At 43.0% G+C, this 24,395-nt stretch overlaps 1 protein-coding gene across 1 annotated transcript in view; it reads left to right on the top strand.

Annotated features, from left to right (window-relative positions):
* The window catches only part of TRPC5 (transient receptor potential cation channel subfamily C member 5), a 72,282-nt gene that overhangs the window by 29,413 nt on the left and 18,474 nt on the right, over positions 1-24,395 (top strand). The window contains exons 3-6 of the mRNA XM_009900392.2: positions 5,846-6,182; positions 9,947-10,086; positions 14,068-14,390; positions 18,899-19,094. Coding sequence (XP_009898694.1) covers positions 5,846-6,182; positions 9,947-10,086; positions 14,068-14,390; positions 18,899-19,094 — 996 coding nt within the window. The remainder of the gene's footprint in view (positions 1-5,845; positions 6,183-9,946; positions 10,087-14,067; positions 14,391-18,898; positions 19,095-24,395) is intronic.

The following is a 24,395-nucleotide window of genomic DNA, read 5'->3' as shown; positions in this document are numbered from 1 at the left end:
AAGCCAGCTGCAAGCCAAATGTTACACAAAGACCCTGGCAAGACCGAAAGAAGAAAGAGAGAACATAAAAGACTTTGTACTGCAGTAGTCTTTTCCCTCAAAGTGCTTCCCAACAATGATTGAAGTTGCTGATCTCACTTCTGGGAAAGGCAAGGATACTTATCTCCCTTTCAGAAGCCAGGAGACTGAGCACCTTGCCCACCAGTGAGTGACACAGTAGTGTTGTCCTCACGAGGTACTCTGAGTCTCATCTCCTCTCCTAGTCCTTAAGTGAACCGTATCTTCAGCTAGGGACAGCTTCTGCTTAACAGGTAATGGAGAAGGAGCTTGCTCTTTGGATTGCCTCCCCAAGAAATGCTTCTACAGGCTTTGTCTAAAGTAGGGACAATCCTGGAGAGTGATAGAATAGAACAGAATAGAATAGAACAGAACAGGTTGGAAGAGGCCTTCAAGATCATCGAGTCCAACCTATTATCCAACCCACCTAATCAACTAAACCATGCAACCAAGCACGCTATCAAGTCTCCTCCTAAACACCTCCCATGACAGTGACTCCACCACCTCCCCAGGCAGCCCATTCCAATGGGCAATCTCTCTCTGTGTAGAATTTCTTCCTAACCTCAAGCCTAAGCCTCCCCTGGCACAGCTTGAGACTATGTCCTCTTGTCCTGGTGCTGGTTGCCTGGATGATGCTGATATGCCAGCATGAACTGAGTACAAACACCACCTTTTGGAAATATTTCTTTTAATTAATGCAGCTGTCAGAACGTTCTCCATCATGTCTATGGGATGATGCCTTGTGCTGCCTTTTGTAGTGGGGTCTGGAGGCTTCTATAATGGAGCAGTGCTTGAAAAAAATGCCTGATACCTGCTTGTTATGTACTGAAGAAATTCACTGTCTGCAAGTCATATGCTTCTCTTCTTAAACAAATACAGAGCTTCTGTACAGTACATCTGTCTCTGATTCCAAACCATCTACAAAACTGGGACAACATGCAGGTTTTTTAATCATCATAGTCTCTCCTTTTCATTGTGCAGAAACTTCAACGTGATACCAAATCCTGTCACATATGCAACGTCCCTGTGAAAAGATAAAAGTCTCTGAGACACACATGTGCTATTTCTAGCTATGGCAAATGAAAAGCTTTCTAAAAAGTGAAAAAACATGTTTGGGGCCCTACTGACATGGAAATGGAGCTTATACTCAGGAAAGGTCTTGACATAAATAGTTTTGGAGAATCACAGAATCACGTAATGGTAAGGCTTGGAAGGGAGATCATTGGGTACAAACCCTGTGCCAAGGCAGGTTCACCTAGACAGAGTCAAATAGGAACACATCCAGGTGGGGTTTGAATGTCTCCAGAGGTGGAGGCTCCATCAGCTCCCTGGGTAGCCTGTTCCGGTGCTCTGTCACCCTTAAAGTTCCTCCTCATGTTTAGGTGGAACTTCCTGTGTTCAAGTTTGTGCCTGCTACCCCTTGTTCTGTTGTTGGGCACCACTGCAAAAAGCCTGGTTCCATCCTTCTGACACCCACCCTTTAAGTACTGATCAACACTGATGAGACACAACCCCCTCTCACCACCCCCAAGTCTTCTCTTTTCCAGACTAACAAGCCCCAATTCTCTCAGTCTTTCCTTCTAAGAGAGATGTTCCACTCCCCTCATCATCATCTTTGTAGCACTTTCCTTTACCCTGTCCAGCAAGTCTCTGTCCTTCTTCATCTGGGAAGATGGTCAAGTAGTTTTTTCCAGACCTCAACTCTGTCTGTTATCAAAGCTGAAATAAGATTGTTTCCTAAACTTTATGAAGAAATTTGAAAACATGGATTATAACAACATTTCTGTGATAATATTTCAGGCTACCTCTCCCTTAAAAAGGCTAAAGCTGGGCTTGTATTTTATGTACATCTATTTACAGTGTGAATCTTTAGAGCTGGGCATTCAGTGGTTTAGTCTAAATGAATCTGATGGTTTAGTTTAAGGAGCAACACCTAGAAGCAATGATGAGGCCAACATTTGTGGAAGTACCTCATTTCTGAATTCTTTCAAGATAACACAAAGTTAGTGAAAAGCAGTTGCTTCTTTAGGCAGCACACCAAGGGCTTAATTGACTTCATTATAATTCAAAGTTCCAGTGTTTCTGCTCACTGGACATTCTGGGTTTCAGCCTGCTGTAGTCCTTACACTACTTGAGATCTAAGCTGCAGTATTGACTAATTTTAAATCTGTGGTTAGTAAGTTGAACTAATACAGGTTAGTAAATCCTACACTGGGAAGTGCTTAGCCTTTCCTTTAATAAGGATGGATTTTGATGGTTTGTGACGTTAGGGAGAATTTCTTTCTGTGGTGTGCTTTAATTTCCCTTAGGCCATTTTCAGTGAGGTTGGAATGGGCTTGATTGGAAAACTTAATGGCTTTTTCCTCCTTCATTCCCTTTTGCCAAGCTGGTCTTTAAAGCTGCTCTTTCATGATGTGTGAATTTGTCTCCATTTGAAGAACTAACATCAGAGACAGCACAGAAAGCAGATTTTAAAAATGAGCTATTAGGCTGCAAAGAGGCACTTTTAAGATGCTTGGAAGTTGCACAGCAACCAGAGGAACATATAGTCATTTGATTTCTCAGATGACTTTGACTCAAGGGAAAAACAGTTTTATTCCCCCCTTAGAGCTTTCTATCATATGTGATAAAGAGAAAATGTGTTTATTCATTTTCATCCTAAGAAAACCCAACAAGTTGTGCCTGATCTCAGAGAAACAGCAGCACCTATTACCATGTAAATTACCACATGCCTGGTCACAGCTCCTCTGTGTGATCTTAAATGGGAAAATACAGCAGTGTAACCGTCCATTTCTTCTAGCTTTTAGGCATAACACGCTGACCCTTCCTGGAATCATAGATTAAAAAACAGCCAACTAACTGAGAATCAGTGCTTGATGTCTTCTCTGTTTCTGTAGAATTGTTTCTTTCATCACTGTCCTCAGACTTGGTATTTTACAGTAACATTTTCTGATCACCACAGGCAACAGGTATTGGTTTGTTCAGTAGATCTTCCCCATTTCATGTTGAGTGGCTGCGGTTGTTTAGTCTGGAGAAAAGGAGGCTGAGGGAACACCTTCTCACCCTCTACAACTCCCTGAAAAGTGGCTGGAGCCACATGGGGATCGGTCTCTTCTCCCTAGTAAAAAGTGATAGGACAAGAGGAAATGGCCTCAAGTTGTACAAAGGAAAGTTTAGGCTAAGCATGAGGAATAAGTTCTTTCCTTGAAAGGGTTGTCAAGCTCTGCAACAGGCTGCTCAGGAAAGTGTTTGAATCATCATCCCTGGAGGGATTTAAGAGTCATGTATATATGGTACTTTGGGACATGGTTTAGCAACGGACTTGGTAGAGTTAGATAATGGCTGGACTCGATGATCGGATGATCCTGCCTTGGCAGGGGTGTTGGACTTGATGATCTCCAGAGGTCCCTTCCAACCCCTACCATTCTATGATTCTATGATCACAAGGGTCTTTTCCAATCAATGTGATTCTATGATCAGCTATTGCCCACTTTCTGCTATGTGCATGTGGGTTCCAAATTAAATGCAATTCAAATTGTCTTTTCTGATGCCCTTTGGACCATGGTGTCATTTGTATGTTAGATCATAGACTCATGGAATCATGGAATCACCCCAGTTGGAAGGGACCTCTAAATGTCATCTAGCCCAGCCCCCATACAGTAGCCATGTTTATTGTAGTACCGACGCATAAGCATCAAGCTTCATAAATACCACATATTCCTCAGACAGGTTTATTATAGTAATAGCACATAAACATCCAACTTCATAAATATTCCTCTTGCAGATGTTATTTTCTATGCTAATTTGGGTCAGACCATATATTTGAGTGACCCAGTCCAAAAATGGGCTGATTCTGATATAAACATGCTTATAGCATATAAAATAGATTCACAAAATCTGAAAAGGTCCACAAAAGTTAATGGCTTTCTGAACAAATTATTTTTCTTTTCTCTTGACCTCGGTTTAGTCATTTTGAACATGGCAGAGATAGTGCTCAGCTTGTGCAGAGCTCTGCAAGAAGTGCATGTAAAAAGTCCTCTCAATGCCGGGCAGTTTTGACAGTGTACAAATGCTTAAAAATCTGGCCGTGTGCTAAAGCTGCTGTTAATGAATTGCCTCTTTCACACCGAATCTGGTCTCCTGGTGACTTAGGGAGTCCTGGCTATCTTCAGCCATGATGAGAGGACCCATGTAACTGTCTCATAAATGAACGTGTGCTGGCTGATTCAGGCTATGTCTACACTGAATACAGTAGTGTAGGCATAGGGACTGCTGCTGTGGTTGAAAACTCATTCCAGTCTGGGATGGCAGCAAGACTGTTTATTCAGAAGCCCTTTGCTACCACGCACAGTCCTTCCAAGAGACGGTTTAAACTGTAGTGCTGAAAGAGTGCTTTGCCTGATGAAATCTCCCCTGAGGGGCAAGAAGAGCATGGTGGCACTACATCCCACCCAGAGATCCCTTCCCAAGTGTAACAAACAGGACTGGTATCTTTAGGTTAATCACTGATCTGAGTTACTTTTATAAGAGATCTTTTCTCCTTGATAAATGCTACTAGTACTACTGTGCCAGTCTGAAGTGGGATTCTTACTGGTACAGCTGTGTCCAACCATAGATGCAGCTATATTACTGCAGGAGTGTCTTTATCAATAGCTGTGTCCACATTAGGATGATTTTTCTGATTTAATTACAGCAAAGTAAATACAACAACAACAACATCCTGACCTTTACTTTTTTTTTTTTTTTTTAACTTGGAGAGCCCAGTGAGAAATCTGAATTTAGTAAATCAGAGATATGACCTCATCAAGATGGATTGGAAATTAAATATGTAAAGAAAAACAAAGTTGTGCTGGTCTTGCAGACATCTCTAATTAGCTATGGGTCTGAAAGGTTTTGAAAGCCATAATGCTGTCCAGGTATAATCAGGATCATAAAACTTTCTGGCATAAACTAGAAATACTGTGGCTTGAGCCTGACATTCCCAAGGCTGCAAGGCATTAGAGGAGACTGAGGCAGCTGCAGCTGCAGCATGTCTGGAATGGAGTCACTGAGCTGCAATAAATCACCGTCGTAATGCTATTTTTCACAGAGTGAAAGTAAACTTTCAAGTGTCACTTTTGGTGCAGTGATCAAAGGTTTCTCTTGCCTCTGCTTAATCTCTCACACTTTACAACTGCTCTCTCCCTAACTGGTGAGGCACATTTACAAATGTGCTGTCCTGCTTCCCAGCAGATGTCACCTGGCTGAGCTTTACATTACTGCACGATGTTTCATGCCCAGCCCATCCCACATACACATATGCTGGCCTCCCTGCACAAAACCACGTGCAGCACCCCACACACTCTGGAGATACTCTCCCTCCCTCATACACACACTCTTCTCAGAGCTTTGCACCTTTTCCCTCCTGCCTCATCTTTTAGTCATTCCTTAAAGATGCTGCCAATGATTTCTTTGAGGCAGTCAAACCCTGAAACATTCTGAAAAGAAAGGTGCTGGAAGAGAAACACATGGGAGAAGAAAAAGCTCGTAGTAATTTTCATTGCATCACTTTTGCATGAGGCTTTATGTGTGGTGAATGATCTACATAAAAAAAGAGAAAAAAAGAAAACTTAAATCCTGAATAGAAAAACAAAAGCAAAATCTCCCTCCTTTCTTCCCTCTGTCTCGACCCCATAGCCTGCCCTAAACTTCAGATGAGGGTCTGTGTGGGCTCCAGCACATACGTGAGGGGGAGTGCTCATGAAGTACCAGTCACTAATGATTATCTTTCTTTTTCCTTCCTCCTCAGTTTGTTGCTCAGCCAAACTGCCAGCAGCTACTAGCAACACTTTGGTATGACGGTTTTCCAGGATGGAGGAGGAAACACTGGGCAGTAAAACTCTTGACCTGTGTCACCATTGGGCTGCTATTTCCTGTGCTATCTGTGGCGTATCTGATAGCACCGAAGAGCAGGCTGGGACTGTTCATTAAAAAGCCATTTATAAAGTTTATCTGCCACACTGGCTCTTACCTGACCTTCCTCTTCATGCTCCTGCTGGCATCGCAGCACATCGTCAGGACTGACCTTCACATGCAGGGACCACCTCCCACCATCGTGGAGTGGATGATCCTGCCCTGGGTTCTAGGTAAATCAGAAACACAGAACTGCCTGAGCCAAAGGCGCCTGACTCACATCCATGGCAGCTGTGTGGATACTCATTCCTGATCTCAGCTTCAGCAGCATTTAAAGAGATTTGGCAGCCAGCTTCAGTAACTGCATAAAACAGCTGGGCTCCTTCTGGAACAACAGATCCTGTTGGCTTAGGGCTCTTCTGCTGTTCATATTGCCATCTGACATGCCTTTAGACATGACCTGAGCAAAGCACAGCAGATGCAGCTCTCTGCCTGATTCTCCCATGCTCTGTGTGAGGAACAGGTTAGGAATGAGCTTCTGGGTCACACTGGTAACAAACAGTGGCACTTCTCATGCTGGGTTAGTGCTGCTGGCTGGTACATGGCAGAAGGCACTCTGTGCCTATCTCTGCCTTTGCCTTCTCATTGATCTGCTCCTGGAGCCAGTGCACAGGCACCAGCCCTATTTATTCCTGGGCTCCCAGAATTCCAAATAGCCTAAAGGAAGGCAGGAAAGGGAGGATAAATCTCACTCTGCTGTATGTGTCTGTGCTGATAAACTGGATCAATATCAAGCACTAGTGTAAGTAGGAGAAGGAGGGAGTGCTTATCTGTTTTATCATCATAAGGCTAAGCATGAAGCTTTTATTCCAGTCTGGCTTGGGCAGCCATGGTTGTGAAGATAAGAAAGTGTCCCTGTTTCTGAGGGCAGGACATGCAGGTAAGGTAGTGAGAAGGAATGGGAGAAAATAGAGTCACTGAGGCAGGAGAGCAGAGGAGCATGGTTGAATGTAGTTTTGAGGAGAGAGAAGTATTTACCCTTTCAAACTGAACTCTAGCACAACAGCAAGTGAAAACCTGTGGTCTCCATTAGAAGCAAGATCTCTCTTCTAATTAAACTCCTGTCTGACTTGCTGTGGCTCTAACTGTGAGCTGGGGTGTTATATGGAGGCCTGCTCATGGGCAATGGTTTCTATACCTTTATAGCTCTCCTTCAGCCTCTGTGCAGCTGAGGTCAGTTTGGTGCAAAACACCAGAGGTCAGGTAGCTGTGGATTGCAGCTGTCTAATAGGCAGGTCTGGTAGCCTGGAAAGCCAAGCTGATGCTTTCTGAGGACAGCTCCCACAGACCTTGACCTCTGGAGCTCTCCCTATGACTCCTCCCCTCTCCTGGCAACACCAGACCCCAGCTCCTTGTTTCAGTGGTGGCTCTGGATCAGGCTGGTTCTGTGCTGAGCGAACCCAGCTGTTCCCCATGCCAAACCTAAAACTGCTGATGGAAAGGAAGGAAAGAATGCGATGGAAAGGAAGGAAAGAATGCCAGAGTTGCAGCATTCACAAATCACTTTCCATCGTGACCCAGGGCACTTTGCTCCTTGCAAAGCTCTGCCACATGGTAACTCAAGCTTGGTTATCTTATTAAGCTGATTTATGGCATTGAAATGCATGTGTTGGTAGAAACTTCAGAGTAAGCTGAGAAGGTTAAATGTCTTTTCTGAGCTTAAGTGGTCTCTTCACTTTATCCTTAACTTCATGGTTAAAAATGAGGGAAATGGTAGGCATTTCAGCAAAATTGATTTGCTGGTGAAAGAAAGATTATCCATTAGAAACCCCCCCAACAACAACTTTCAAAATCACCTCTAACAGCTGTCTGCTCTTCTTCTTGAGTGCCTTTGTTTTGGATAAATAGGGATATTGTGGGACTGTTTATGAAATGGATAAATTAGAACAGTTTTACCAGATTAAAGGTTATTATTTAAGAAATATTTTCCACTATAAAAGGAGAGAAAGAACAGGCACACAGAGCATTGCTGTAACTATAGTAACCAGCAGTGATAACTCACTATAAATACATGTATGAGTTCTTCACAGGCTCCTCTCCATTGATTAATTTTATTGTCTACTTTTGTGTTCATGTAAAGATTTGAAGGAAGCTGTAATAAAATTACCTTATTGGCCTTGACATTGTGCCTGCCTGGCCATTGCTGCTGCCTGGCAGCCGAAAAGCCAAGATTAATACTTGGATGTTTGCAGCAGTGCATTTCAACATTATCTGCTCCTCGGGTCCTAAAACTTGAGTGGCAAGTAGCATTGCAGTGACTGGCTAGATATGAGCAGCAGTTTGGGTCACTATATTGGTAAGGCACCTGGAGGTGTGCTTTGCTGTTGTTTTTATTTTCCTTTTCACACATTTCAGGCCTTCAGTCAAGGATAATGTTGTAAACTGAGTAATTAAAAATATCTAGGGGCTCTAAAGACATTCTGAGCAGCATGTAGGTGATGAAGGAGCCTAATGGCCATCCATTTTTTAACAGGACTTAAGCTCAAAAATAAAACCATAGAACCATACAAAAGGCTGGAAAAGACCTTTAAGATCAATTCCAACCATTCACTACCAGGTCTGCTGCTAAACCACGTCCCTCAGCACCCAGCACACAGCTTTTCAACCCCTCCAGGGATGATGATTCTACCACTGCCCTGGCCACTCTGTTCCAGGGCTTGACAACCCTTTCAAGGGAAGAAATTGTTCCTCATGTCCAACCTTAACTTCACCTGCACAGCTTAGGCTGTTTCTTCTTATTCTGTTCCTTGTTCCTTGGGAGAAGAGATCGACTCCCACCTGGCTCCAACCTCCTTTCAGGGAGTTGTAGAGAGTGAGAAGGTCTCTCCTCAGCCTCCTTTTCTCCAGGCTGAACATCCCCAGTTCCCTGAGCCATCTCTCACCAGACCTGTTCTACAGACCCTTCACCAGATTTTTTGCCCTTCTCTGGACCTGCTCCAGTACCTCAATGTCTTTCTTGTAGTGAGGGGCCCAAAACTGAACCCAGTATTCAAGGTGTGGCCTCACCAGTGCTGAATACTGGGGGACAATCACTGCCCTACTCCTGCTGACAGCACTGTTGCTGATACATGCCAGGATGCCATTGACCTTCTTGCCCATCTGGGCACATGCTGACTCACACTGAAACAGTTCTACAAAAAAAGACAATATAAATCAATTAAATTCAGAATTGTGTGTCAGGCGAGTTTAGCAAGCTGGTCATGAGGTTCAGAAGCTGCCCCTCATCCCTATAGCTGCAAGGAAGTTTAGTGAAAGTTAGCAAGTGCCAAAAACCATTCCCAGAAGCATTTCAGAGTTGAGGTTGGAACAAACATTCACCTTATGAAACCCATAGCCACATTTGACAAGAGGTGAGTCATTGCTGAGCTGTGGTGCCAGGCTGCAGTGAGTGCCCTTTCTTCTGCTGAGTCTTACCTTCTTTCACAAGCAGTCCCAATGGGCTTGTTGTGCAGCAAGATGCATAAATCCAGTGACTGAGCATAGAGAATGAGTTCATGTCTTCTGTCTTTCGTGTGATATTTTCAGGTCAGGGATGAAATGTACTGGCATGTGGGAGCTGGTACTGGTGTTACAGGTTCTGCAGAGACAGCTAGGAAAAGTCAGTACTGTCCAGCTGAGCAATGAGAGCAAGCAGACTGTTGGAAACCATACTGTTGCTTATATAGTTTGTTCATGTAGAATAAATTTCATCTGAGCCAATCCACTCATACCCCTCATGTATCTGGAGCCCTGGATAGGAAACCTAGGTCTTTTCGATATCTGTTTATACTCCATTCCACAGAGATGGAAACTGTCTTATAATTAGTGGTGTTATACCTTGTATATGACACATTTTTTCCAAGCTGTTAGTTTAGAATTGTCTTTCATTACATCAGATACACAGAATGCTTTAATGGCAAGTAATACCCTGTCATGACCATAAACTTTCTTTCTACAGGTTTTATCTGGGGAGAAATCAAGGAAATGTGGGACGGTGGATTCAATGAGTATGTACACGACTGGTGGAATCTGATGGATTTTGCTATGAACTCCCTCTATCTTGCAACTATCTCCCTTAAAATTGTTGCCTACGTCAAGGTACAGTAACTTGGGACAGAGAATATGTAACTTGCTTGTGAGAACTGTACAGAGGGTAGAAACTGTCAATACCAGAATTACAGATCAAAAGGAATAGCTGCTTTACAAGCAGCCCAGTTTTGGAAATACACCTGGAAAGCTTATTAATTTATTTGGAGAGTGATGGTCCTTCTCATCCTGATTCTTTGATTAAGAGTGAAGTAGGCAATTTTGGCATTGGGTAGAAGTCTCCCCACCTGCTGTGCACTTTGTAGCTACTCAGTTGGCAAAGATTCATGTTGTTCATGCTGACACTAGACCTCTTTCAACAACGCTAGACATAGTGAAAACATGATTGTTAAATAAAACAGCAAAGGAACGACAAGAGCAGGGTTATCTACAGCCAAGATTTATGATCTGTGGTCTTGCAGATCTGTAGATTACTAATCAGAAGTTTGTGAAAAGCCTGCTAAGAAAAGCAGGCCTGCTAGCAGGAGGCTTCCATCTGATAGAAAGGAGTCTTGGTATACAGGAGTATGTGGAAGAGTATTCTCACAGGAGTCCCTTTCTGACCTCTGTCATGTAGAGGTTGCAGTATGCTCTGAAACATGAGGATTTATAACATTGATAATGGCTTCAAAATATTTTACAACATGACTTGTAAAGTATAAACTAATTCTCTTCAGTATATGGTTTAAAGCTAGACAGGAAGATGACAAAGGAGCGTGGTGGAGCTTTAACACCACGTAGATTCCTCATTGTCATGTTCCATTTCTGGCAAGAATGTATGTCAGAGCTCATTCTTGACCACCTTCCACGTGGTGGAAGCCAGAGGATGTCCAGAGGAGCAGAGGAAGCCAAAGGAAGTACTTTCCTTCTGTCTCTCTCTTTTTGAAAGACACAGACACAGACAAAACACTAATGGCCTCCTGCAAACTTCCGTATGCAGTGGCTTTCTTTGACTTCAGTTGAAGCTGTGTGCTTGGTCTGATTCTTGTCTTGGTGTGAATCAGCAGGCATTTCACTACCCTTAGGGGAATTACACAGGTGTAAATCAAGTAACTGGAATCTGCTCCTTGGCCACTTAAGCTCTTTCAAGTTTTGCTGTGCTGTTTTGCTTTGGTAGAAGCGTAAAACTTCTTTTAGTCCAGCTCCTACTAGCCAGGGGAAACACTTCTCCAAAACAACCTTTTAGTTGTGTATGCACAACTAAATTGTGTATGCAGGTGACTGTGTATGCAGGTGAAAAGAGGAGAAAATTTCCCAAAGCTCCTTGACTCCAAAACAGCAGGGCTTTTGTCAAAACCTCTCCAGCAAGCAGTTCTACAGTCCCTTACCACTGCATAGTGGTGACTTAGTTTTTCAAAGGGAAAATCTTTAAGATAGTTGCTGCTCCCAGGAGAAGCAGCTCTGTAACAGCATCAAAGTGGGAAAGGATTACATCTTTTTTCTCCCTGCATTCAGAACTGGTGAGGAAATTAGACTTGAAAGGTTGGTCTTTAAACTGAGAGCAATACAAAAAATGCTGGGAATCATAAGATTCAGGAAAAGATCTTAAAATGTTAACAATCTCGTCCTTTCTCACACACAAAACACTGGAAGAGCTGAGCATCCCCAGAGTTATACAGTGACATGCTGAGATTTAAACTCATAGCCAAACCACACATACAGAGGAAGTACAGCTTTGTTTATATGCTCTGTGACAACTATAGAAACTTGGGTCCTGAATACAAAGATATATATATGCCAGCAGACAAAAGAATGTTCTCAGGAATATGTCTGAGTACAGATCAGAGCTACTTGGATTAAATTTGGCTGATCTCAGGTCAGTTTCTGATGAGGACCAATGTCAGATAATTCGGAGAAGAGCATAAAATCTTATCTGAAACAGCATGCTCACAGAAGATCCCTTCTGACCTCTGTCACGTTGAAGTTGCAGTGTGCTCTGAAAGATGAGGATTCATGATGTTGATAATGGCTTCAAAACTTCTTGCAACATGACTTATAAAGGTCTTTGTTATTTATAGAACAGCCCCAAGGTGCAAAAGGCTGGTATATATGCCAATATACCATATTCTAACACTTCTTAGGACTTCAAAGGATTACATGGGTATTTAGCTTTCTGCCAGATAGCAGAAAAAGAAATTGCACTCTGACACTAATGTTTTCCATCCTTAAGAGAAGACTTTTTTTTTCTTGATTTGACTGGTTCCAAGACCTGGCCCTAATATTGTCCAATGCAAATGAAATCTTCAGGCTAATTATAGGGTCAAAATACTTTCTTAATCTGTTCTCATTTGCTGCATTGAATTATCATGTAATGAGGAAGGGTAAATGTGACTGCCTGGTGTAACTTGTACCGTTCTGTGAACATCTCTGTTGTGTTTCATCTTTTGATGCCTAACCCGAATAACTCCAGCTTTCCCAGATACCCAACTTCATTAGATACCTCTGAAATCATGTTTCTGTTTCTTAGGCTAGGCTGCTCTGAAGAGACTTACTATTTTCCAAGCATGGATATACCATCAGTTCATAAAGAGCCAAAATATGAGCCTCACTGTTTGATTTATGTATTGATGTGAGATGAAGACCTTTTCCCATACCTTAGATATGCAGTCTATGCCAAACCCTAGGAGAGACCCCCTGGGATTCTGTGTCCAGCCAAGATGCAGAAGAGAACTGGGAACAGCAGTGTAAACCTGCTGTCCAGGCAGAGAAGGTTTTCTGATCACAGCCATCCACCCCCACTGCTGGATACTGGCAAAAGTTACCATGTCTGCCTGTTTGTAAACATTTTGGACCCATCTTCAAATCAGATTAGCAGACTTAGGCCATGATGTTCATGTAATAAAGAACAGTTTGGAAATGTCAGAAGCAATCAGAGGTCATGCTGAAATGCTCTCATATCATGTCTCAGCTCTTTCATACAGAGGAAGAGACTGAAATATCAACTTGGTTTTAGCTCTGCCCTTGAAAAAAATGTGAGCTGGTGGTTTGGGCCTTCAGATTTAAATAGAAACTCATCCATCAGTAGGATATTGATACCATGTCCTTTTAAAAGATAGAAAAAATGTTTTAGGAATCCTAAACATGCTGGCTACACTATTAACTGTATTATTCTAAGTACATCTTTGCCTTTTGTGTATGTTAAATGAGCAGAGACAAGTGTTACAAGGACAATTATTCCTTAATGCTAAAAGGTCTTTGACTCCATTCTGTTGTGGCAGTGTGGTTAAGCATAGTAGTTACATTTAGCTCTTTCCTGTTACCTTCTTCTGCTTCTACAGTTACATTATGAACCAAGTTAATGTTATAATTGATGCACTCAAATGTATCCAGCTGTAATTATGACCTCTGCTTTAACAACTCTTCTAAAATTGCCACGACAAATTAACTAATAAGAAAATTAGTACAAAGGAAGCATTTTGGTTCTGGGCTGTTGGCACGTTTTGGAGATGACTAGGGAAGGGAAGCATCCACTTTTTATGATCTCCCTTCTCCCTCCCTGGTATTCTTCCTGGAATGTGCAGCCATATTTAGGAGGAAACAGGAAGAAATGGTAATTGGAAGTTTCTGACCTGCACATGCTCAAGGGAAGTCTGAATCCCTTTATCTGTTGGAAGAGGAGGTTGTTTATGAACCCATGAATGTGAATATCCCACAAGCAGTAAACTCAAAGGCCATTTTTCTAAATTTAGACTAAGAACAGCCAACTTACCAGAAGCCTTTAAAGAAAAGATCATTCCACAACTGTCCATGTCAGGGGCTCATAATCTGATAGGGAGAGTTTGTAAGAAGGCATCAATAAACCCAAGTCTCTGCCCTGATCAAGTCAGCTTCAATCCTAAATGTTAGTGTGACAGTTACAAGTTTAAAAGTGCTTCTTGTATCACCAGTACCTGGTTGATACTTACATGTGAAGTATTAGCAGGTGTGACTTTTTGAGTTGTCTCAGAGTCATTGCAACACAATTCACTTGTATCCCCCTGTTATTTCTTTCAGTATAACGGTTCTCGTCCGAGGGAGGAATGGGAGATGTGGCACCCGACTCTCATTGCAGAAGCCCTCTTTGCAATATCCAACATTTTGAGTTCTTTGCGTCTCATATCCCTGTTTACAGCAAACTCACACCTGGGACCCTTGCAGATTTCTCTGGGACGCATGCTGCTAGACATCCTTAAGTTCCTTTTTATCTACTGTCTGGTGCTTCTGGCTTTTGCCAATGGACTGAACCAGCTTTATTTTTATTATGAGACCAGTGCCTCGGAGGAACCCAACAACTGCAAGGGGATCCGATGTGAGAAACAGAACAATGCCTTCTCCACGTAAGATGTCCTTTCCTTTCTGTTCTTGTGGTTGACTTCTGCTGTCCTCTGTCTAACCTGCCTTTGCCTGTTGTCTGTCACTGCACTGAAAATGCCTTTATTTATTGATTTGCAAATACCAGGTGAGCTGGTTGACTGTGCAGGAAAGGTGTGAGTTAACTGGAGCAGACATTCTGCTGAGCTTTGCTGTCAGAAAGACTTTTAGGTCTGGAAATGGGAGACAATCATTTTAGTTCTGGACCAGAGAGTCTTCCTACATGATTCCACAACTGAAATTTTATTATGTCTGTGTTCAATATCAGTATATTTGAGAAAGCAAGTTTCCTACTGCCATAATAATAGTTTTGTCTGATTCTAGAGGAAAGGAGGGGAAGCAAAACAAAATGTAGAAAACAAGGAGTAAAGCTATGAGTAAAGGTAACAGATAAATTACATGAGACAGCAACAACAGCAATCTCACCTAGGTCATTTTTATACATATGTGATGTTGCATGCTACTCTGATTTCCTTGCAGTGGGCTAAGACTAAAATCCCAGCAAAATCCTTTTTGCTGGAAAAGCTGCTGCTTTCCTGAGATGTTGGCATGGAAATTGCTATGCTGACAGCTGGCTGGGCTGAAAGAGATAGCACATGCTGAAAAATAACATGAATTGTCTTTCTGATGTATTTGTTTTAATTACTAATAGTGGAAATAATTATAATAATCAGCCCCCACTCAATTGTTCTTGCTGCTTGCACAGTACTTAAAACACAAAGGGAGGAGAAATAAATAAAGCACAGTCTAGAGAAAGGCCCACGCCCTGCAAACAAGCAAAACAAAACTGTTGCCCACCATTTCATGCTAAATTAAATAAAACGTCATCATGCCCAATAACTCTCTGCCCTTCCTCAGCTGAAGGCTTTGTGACATATTTGCACTGGTGGCAGAAGCAGATGATGTCTGAGGCCACATGACTAGATTGGAAGAGGAAAGGCTCCAAGGCTGTCATGCAGGCTCCCTCCTTAAAAGAAGCGGGGGATTTTCATGGGATGGGCTCAGCCTTACAAGAGCATCTTGACCTGGGAGACCAGCCGTGCTGCTGTTTACCACTGCAGAGCAGGAACACCATAGGCTTGATTAATTTTCTCATTAAACCCATCTATATCTGGAGGAAGCGAGTGGAACTGCACTGTGCTAATGAAAAACAGAATTAAAGACCTTAGTCTTTTTTTCTGTTGTAATTGCTCCGTGTGCCCCGGAAATGTGTGGTGCAGAAATTCTTCTTGCAGAAGAATTACATAGCAAATACTATTCCTGATCTGTGTCCATATTGCTGCAGCAGCCAGAGGGAGAAACATTTGGCAAGCACAGTGTTTGCTAAGTGGCAACTTCTAGCTCAGGAAGGGTCAAACCCACAAAGATTGGGACTAGAGCCTGCTTTTCCCTGGAGCTATGGTGAACAGATGTATTCAGTTCTGCCGTGTGGTTTGGACCTGTCACCAATACAAACCAGTTGTTTTGCAGATTTCACTGTCAGCAGGTGAGTAGAAAAAAAAAAACAACAGCAGGATTTGACTGAAGACAAAGAACATTGGGTCAGCAGGAAGGACAAAAAGCTCCTCAAGTCTGTAAGGTGTAATATCTGGGGAACTAGAAATGATACAGAACTACTTAACAGAAAGAGTGTAGATCAGCTTAAATACAGACCACAATTTCTCCCACCCAACATTCAACTTAAACCTCCTGCCACAGAGAATGTAGCACAGAAAGGAAATTGAGGGGGCTCAGCCTTTATGGCAGAGGTTTGTTTAAAACAAAATCACAGTGGGAGGGGATCCATTAGGATTGAGGTCTCCTGGCAGGGAACAGAACACTCTGCAGTTACTTTTTGTTTGAGACTTGCTTAAGAAATTTATTTAACACGTTCTTAGAAGTTTAAATACTTGTTATTAACACCCTCAGTGCAAGCTGACATTTGGCCCTTGAGCAGATGCACAGCGTGAGAGGGTTACTGGCTAAGAACAAGCAACCTGCAACACAGAAAATTATATCACTGGGCCGGAGAGTGAAGGCATGGCTGGAGTGAATTCCAGTCAGGCTGGTGTTACCTCAAGATTGCTCATAGTTCACCCTAATGAAAGAATAAATGTAAAAAGGCTTTCAATCAGTCCCCTTTGCTTCCTAGCAGCATTTCCAGGCCATCATACAATAAGATCTAATTTTGTAAGAGGAGGAGAAGCAGGACGCCACTCGTGTTTGTACAGCTTGTTGAAAATGTGACACATATTTACTGGTGCATTATTTCCTATTACTCCCAAAGGATGGGTTTAATATTTTCTTGGTGAGGAAATTTTCTGCATTGCAAACACAGATCATGGAAAAGTAATATTCCTTTGTGACAGCAGCGAGGTGAAATCATGAATAATTTAAGGTTATGCTTTGGCCTCACCATCCCTTCCAGAGCAGAGAGACTTGGGCAGACAATTGGAAAAGATGTTTATTGCTGTGATCCTTGCAACTGGAGGAATGAGAAGAGGAGGAATGGATGGAGGAAGTCACATCTTGCTGCCTGCTGTGTCACTCTCACCAGAGCTGATCAACAGGGACATTTCTTCAGGGACTGCAGGGAGTTCCGTGGCAGAGAGGGGCACTTGCTTTGTTTGCGCAGCCAGGGAGAGTAGTGGAGCTCTGAGACCTCTCTTGTTTGCTTAAGATCCAAAATATCCTCAACAGGAGGGGACAGTCTCTCAATCACAGTTTCCAGCATTCTTTATTAAAGCTTCTTCTCAGCAGTGGTGTGAGCCCCACCTGACACATTAAACAATGAAAAGAGGTTGTGGTTCTAGCCTGTCATTGAAGACTGAGGAGAGAGTAACTAAGTTACAGAACCAGCTGCTATTTTTTTCAAGGTCTGCATGTCAACATACAAATGAATTGGCCTTTCTCTGGGCCCAGGTTATACTCCTGGTTAATACTGAGAGTTCAGAGCAATGCACTGATTGATCACTTCTAAGACCGATTTCAGTTTCATGACAGGACCCTGTGTCTCCCCTGAGCCTAGAACCTGATAAGTTGTTCTACTGCTAATAGATAAACTAAGGTAAAAGCACTCCAGCATTTCCAGCAGAGGAATGCTTAGCAGTCTTTGGTTAATCCTCATTTTACCACATCACTTACTTAATAAATCTAACTAACAGCCTGACTTCTGGGAGAAAGGATTTTTGCTTTAAGGAATCTTTATAATTTTGGCCAGTGAAAAACATAAGATACAGCCATGAAATATAAAGAAACTAGATCTCCATGTAAAGCACAGGGGTATCTATGGAACAGCTGCCCAGAGAAGCCAGGAGAACAGATTCCTGGTATGTCAAAGAGTCTGAATTATTTGTATTGGACTTTGTAGTAGGAGCATTTGAAAATATCTAGTGACCTCAGGTCGAAATGGAAACTCTTTAACAGGCATATAGATGTCATTTTTTGATGATATAAATGCTGTATTTTGGAAAGCCCAAACAAAGATGCCCAAATAGAGCAATTATTTAGATTGCTGATTATGTATTTGACGTGACTGCAAAAGGTCACTTGTCTCTCGCTGAAGCAAATAGAGACCTGGGATGATCTCATCAGCTGTAAAGCACAGTGAATTCAGGTCTAGTTCATCTATGGAAAGAAGACTTCAAAAGAAGAGAAACTCTCAGGCTGAATTAATGGAATGACTTTCTTTCTTCTGAGTCATTACTGATCAGTTATTGCAGTGGGCACTATGCTATTGTGGGTGTGAGCTGCTGCACTAACAAGACATAGGGACCAGCAGTTTGGCCATGAGCCTTGCTTCCAGCTGAAGTAATTGCAAGCTCTCAGCCTATATTAGAGCAGAAGGTGCAAGTGGACTTGATTTCTCATATCTCCTACCTTGTAGTGCCTCACTGCTGTGCACTACATAACATGTACAGTCATGCTGTGCTTCACAGCAGGTTCCCTAAATGTTCAGTCTGCAGACACGTTAATGGTGCAGGCACTGATTGAACAGGAGTTTATCACAGAATCACAGAATGTTTTGGCTTAAAAGGGACCCTTAAAGCTCGTGTAGTCTAACTCTCCTGCAGTCAGCAGGGATGTCCTCAACTGTCTATACTCTGGCAGATGTATGTAACTATCTATCCACTATAGATAATCCCAGCATGGCAGTGTTAATTAGAGGGCTGGTCTGTGCATTTGTTAGAGTGGGAAAGGGAATCTTGGGTCCCTTCAGGGCAGTTAGGCTTGTTACATCTCAAAAGGATGTGGAGAGGGCTCTCAGACAGGTAGCAGATGTTGCTGTGACACATCTCTAACATGCATTGGCCAATGGGTCACTGTGACTGGATGGCAGGCTGCCTCCTGGGGAGAATCAATGCCTGTGTTGAGCTGCTGCTTTGTGGTGTCCAAGGCTCTTGATGTCTTTATGTTCCCCACATGGCCTGAAGCAGTCATCGTTCTCCGTTCCCCGAAGTAAGGTAGCCCAGTAAAAATGTGGTTTTGTTTTCAGACTTTTCGAGACCCTCCAGTCACTCTTCTGGTCTGTGTTCGGGCTGCTGAATCTCTACGTCACCAACGTGAAAGCCAGACATGAGTTCACAGAATTTGTTGGGGCCACTATGTTTGGGACCTACAACGTCATCTCTCTTGTTGTGCTGCTGAACATGCTCATAGCCATGATGAACAACTCCTACCAGCTCATTGCTGTAAGTTACCTCATTCTCTCTCTTTTTGCTTTTTTCCCGTGTGCATCATCTGTTTGGCTTACAGCAAGTGCGTATCTTCTGGGATGCTGGAGACTGCTGCCTCCAGTTTTTGACAGCAGGTAGTTGGGATTTCTACTCACTAGCCTGAATCATGCCTGCGGAGGAGGTTTTGCTCTGTAATGCTTCTTAGCTGGAAAAGGCTGATCAACTGTGATCTGCCCCTGGCTTCTCCTGCAGAGTAACCTCATTGGTCACAGGGCCATTTGCAGCTTGTTTACATGGTAGCAGAGACAGTCTATGGAGGGGAGCTTCCCGCTGCTTCCTGATGTTGGGTTTTAACATGGGGGGAGGGGTGGGTATAATGTTTTTTCTTCTCTCCTATTACTAATTTCTCATGTGAAACCGTATGTCAGGAGCTCAGTCCTGTAATTTCTTACTGCACAGCCTTCCCACTGCAATGAGATCATTCCCATCAGTAACACCAGCCAGTCTTCTCCTGGCAGCTGGCACTGGAGACCTGTAATCTCAGATCCCAGTGTAACCTCCGTGCGGGATTGAGCTGAACTGAGGCAGCTGAGGGCTGCCAGTTGGTTGTGGAGCCAGTTTCAAACTTTATGTGAATGTTCATAACTGATTTCTCTTCTGTAGTCTCATGCTGTGTACCTAAAAGCCAGCCTGAACGCTGATGATTAAGTTTGTCAACAGGTTGGATACTAAAGCAGTATGGCTCTGCATTTTAAGGCTTTTGTGTGTCCAGTACTTGAGATAAACGAGTGGGCACATACTTTCCAGTTCTGATGCCTAACAGCACAGGTTCAGAGGTTGTGAGGTGATGAAGTGTTAAATCATCTGTGAATGGAGATGGGAGTTATGAAAGTAATTTGTGTCCTTAGCTGGTCACTCAGAAGTACAAGCAGAGCAGAGACTTCCTTCTCTGCTTTGGATGATTCTTGGATTTATTCTCAAAGACAGAAGATAAAACAGATTAAAAGACAATCAGCACCAACTCTCCTACTATTTCTGTTCCCGACGTCCTGGGGAAATATCTGGGTGAACTCTTTCCTGACTAAAGCACACAAAGGTATCGGGTTGTTTGCTTGAACAGGTTCCACAACTGCCACTGGTCATCACCTGATTCAAATGGCTCCTAAATTAGTTAACTAGTCAAACTGAGTACAGATCCAGCGAAATAAGTGATACTGGTTGTGGACATCTGATCTTTATCCCGTTATGAGAAAAACTGGACCGTTGACCTTTCAAATGAGCAGAAAAGCAGGTTCTCACAAAGGCATTGCTGCTTTATCAGTCCCTTTCAGCGCTCTAAGTGCTTTCTCTTTGTTCAGTGCTGCTCCTCACATTCCAGGGAGACTGGAATGAGGGGCAGAAAACAAAGATACTCCCCTCAGACATTTTCTTCAATTCCCCTTCCATTATTGTCATCAAATAGGCTTGTCACCGACTCAAAGCTCAAACCTAAGATGGGCATAAGAATAGCAGTGTTTGCTATTCACTGGGGTACAAACCGCTCAGCATTCTTTGCCCTGAATAATTTAAGTGATGCAATGACACATTACAAACAGTCCCACGTGACTTCCAGACCCATCATAACAATTAACTGAAGTGAATGGTGCAGAGCAGGCAGTTGTATGAATGCTTTTGTGTATGGAGCAGTTTGGAACAGTGAATTGCTTTGCCAGAAAGTTGCTTGTGAGAGAACCGGAGGGTAAAGGACTGAACTCACCTGATAACTGAGGTATAACACAATTCAGTGTGTAGCATAAGCCCCCCTGCTCAGAAGAATGACAGTGAAAATGCTACAGGATACTCATCACTTAAGCTGTCATATTGCAATTGCTCCTGAGAGCAGTGACATTTCCTGGGAAGGCAGGAGGCAGGCCCTTTCAGCCCATTCTCGTGCAGTGCATGCAGCTTGGCTTTTGAAGTTCATATTCCTGTATTTCTGCATGCTCACAGCATTCTCTCAGGGACAAGTTTCATTTGTGTCTTCTAAGGGCAAACATTGATTAATCTCTTCCCTGAATAAATGATCTCATTAATAAATATCGAGCTTTACAACTGTGGCTCATTTTTTAGCTTCCCTTTCTGAATCACAGTGGACTGGTTGCTAGACCTGGCATTTTTTCCTCCTGATATTACGTTGAACATTCTTGGAATGACAGTATTCCAGAGATGGAGGAGGGGAAGGGACCAAGAAGCCCTTGCAGCGGGGTGGAGGTCCTCTTCTTGAATACATGAGTAGGTAATCTTGTGCAAATGCAGGACTCTGCAGGAAAAAAAAAATGAGCTAGAGTGCAAGGATGAGAGTGCATCTCTGATGGTTGATTTCTCTGCAGCGGAGTGGTCAGGACATCTTAATTAATTCCACTTGTTAATAAGGCAGTGGCACTGCTGCAATGCAAGCAATCTTCCTCCTTTCCATTCTTCCAGTATGTTAATGCATTTGTAGCAGTTACTCTTCAGGTTAGCTCTTCTACATTATCTCATGTATACATGAATTCCTGCCTCAAGGTTACAAAAAGCAAAATCTGAGCTGCCCACTCTTCGATCCTTTTTTGTCTTTGCTCTTTGTTGTGTCTCCCTAGTATGGGGGTTAGGGCCTAGTAGTTAATGAAACACTGAAGGCAAACAGCATAAAGCCACAGGGTATGCTTGGAAGACAGAAGGAGGCAAGGAAAGAGTAAAACTTCCACACAGCTCTGACTCAGAGAAGGAAGAATTTTTCTACCATAATTTTAAAATTTTTTTTTACTAAGCTGTTTCAGACTTCAATAAATAAATTTTTCTAGGAGTAGCCTGAAGCGGTTTCAATATTGATTTTTTTTTTCCATATAGCCCATTTTTCTCTTTTGCCAGCCACTGTCAAGAGCTGGTTATGTGAGGCACTGCGTTTCACTGGCAGAACAAACAAAATCCAAATGCACACCAGAGTTTCCATCCACGTTGTGCTGCTTCAGTGAGGGAAGGTCAGAATGTTCTCTACAAAGCAGCAGAGAATGCAACCGGATGTTATGCACTGCCGGGTCTCTCCTCTCATAACCTTCCAAGATGTATGTGGCAGAAATAACACAACCTGATGTAGGGAAGAGGAATATGTCGTGATGATAAGAGGAAGGACAATGGACTTTATCTGAGAGTAGCCAGGTGGCTCTACCATTTTTACATGGCAGAAAGTAGCAGAGCGGGTAATGAGGACACCGTTATGTGACAGGCTGTTTCCCATAGGGTTGCCACTTGGCTGCCATCTGCAGTGACACCATCCTGCCAGTTTGTCATTTTTTTCACAAACATAATAGTGTTAGTGGGGCTCCTAAGGTGCAGGTACATTTTGGCCTTGTTGGTGCCCCAGGGCACAGGTACATTTTTGGCCTGTCTGATGGCCAGGGTGCAGGTAGATTTTGAAAGGCGTTCACCATCAATGTATGTTTCTGAAAGCATGCTCCAGGTGCACAAATCCTTAATGTTCTGGGAAGTTGTGCGGAAATTCATTACTGGAACTGTACCAACAGTTCTGACTCTGCAGCCACAAGGAGCAATGGGAAGCAGGATGGATGGAAAACTCATAATCTGAGTTCTAGGGGAGTTGGAGCGATAAGCGGCACACACAGCACTGCAGCACCAGGCATCCTGCTGACTTGTCAAGGAGAGACGTTAAGCTCTTGCAGCTTTCAGATGTCCTAGTAAAGTATAGTGATGCTTAATACATCAGGGATGGCATCACACCAAAGCAGGTCTGAGAAAAATTACTTCTTAACTACTGTGCATGAAAGTGAAGGTGTTACAGCTTCATGTGTGTCATCTGTAGTGTACGTGTGATGTTGGAGTAATGTTTTTGCTCTAGCAAGTATGTATGGAATTATGAAATGGGTTTGTATATTGATTTTGTATCCTCCTGTTGTTTTCTATGTCTGTTATTTCAAGCTCTTTTATCTCTGACAGCTGTTACTAAAAAACCCCCAACATCTGCATGTTTATTAATTTTAATGGAATCATAATATTGATTTGGTTGGAAAAGACCGTTAAGATCATTGAGTCCAATCATTCTCTAGCTCTACCAAGTCTGATGCTAAACCATGCCCCCTCTGCACCATTTCTCTGCATCTTTTAAATACCTACAAGGATGGGGATTCAGCCACCTGCCTAGGAAGCCTGTTGAAAAAGGCTTTGAGAACCCTTTCAGTGAAGAATTTTCTTCTAATATCCAACCTAAACCTTCCCTGGTGCAACTTGAGGCCATTTCCTTTTGCCCTATCACTTGCTGCTAGGGAGAAGGGACTGACCTACACATCCTTTCAGTGAGTTAGAGAGCCAGAAGGCCTTCTCTCAGCCTTCTCTTCCCCAGGCTAAATGACCCCAGTTCTCTCAGTCACTCCTCAGAAGCCCTGTTCTCCAGATCCTCCACCAGCTTCTCTGCCCTTCTCAGGACCTTAAGAGTACGAACAAATCAAAACACAGATGGCAGCATTAGACATGGGATACCAAACTAGGAGTGAAGTTTTAAATGCAGTTGATGAGCACATATTGTGAAGGACAAGAATGAAACTGATCAGTATTTTGCATAGCAAACCAAAAGCTGTACAGTAACAGAAACAGTTGGCATTTGCACCTAGGAAGTTTCGACTGTATGTCCTGGTTTGGCTGGATGGAATCCTGAGCCAGCCATGGTCTGCAGGCCATTATCAGTTTCCAGTTAGCCAAGACATTAAGCTGGGAGAAGCAGAAGCTGGGGAAACTGTCCCAAGCTGGTTCCAGGTGTGTCTCAGACCATAATTGTCATGCTCAGTATACAGGGAGAAGTTTGCAGAAGCTGAGGCTTCTTTTAATTTCTTCCTGCTTCTCTGGAGGGTCTTGCTCACCATCCTGCTCTGATGGACGGTGCTTTCATGTTTACTGTGACTGCTGTACATTGCTGGGCTGAGTATAATTTCATGTACTTCATATTGGCATTGCAATTAGTTTTGCTGTTTTGTTTTAATTTCAGCCCAGGGGTCTCCTCTCCTTTTCCCAAGCTCCCTTCACAACTGGTGGAGGGGTCATCAGGTGATTGAAAGCTGCTGTAGTTTAGCCCTGGGTATGGGTTAAATGGAGACGGTGTAGAGGTCTTGCACGTGGATTTTCCTCCATTTTTGCAGAGTAAAGAGCTTAAAGATTAAAGCATAGAGGAATATATAGATTTTTCAGTTCTCTGTTATATTGCTTCCAAGATGACTTTGGATTTCCCTCAGGAAGCGGTATCAAACTTTTCTTGATCTACAAAGAACAAGAATTCCTCTGGTGTTCTGC

This window comes from Dryobates pubescens, chromosome 18, assembly GCF_014839835.1.
Source record: "Dryobates pubescens isolate bDryPub1 chromosome 18, bDryPub1.pri, whole genome shotgun sequence".
NCBI classification, from domain to species: Eukaryota; Metazoa; Chordata; class Aves; order Piciformes; family Picidae; genus Dryobates; species Dryobates pubescens.
This window is presented reverse-complemented; position numbering and strand designations above follow the sequence as displayed.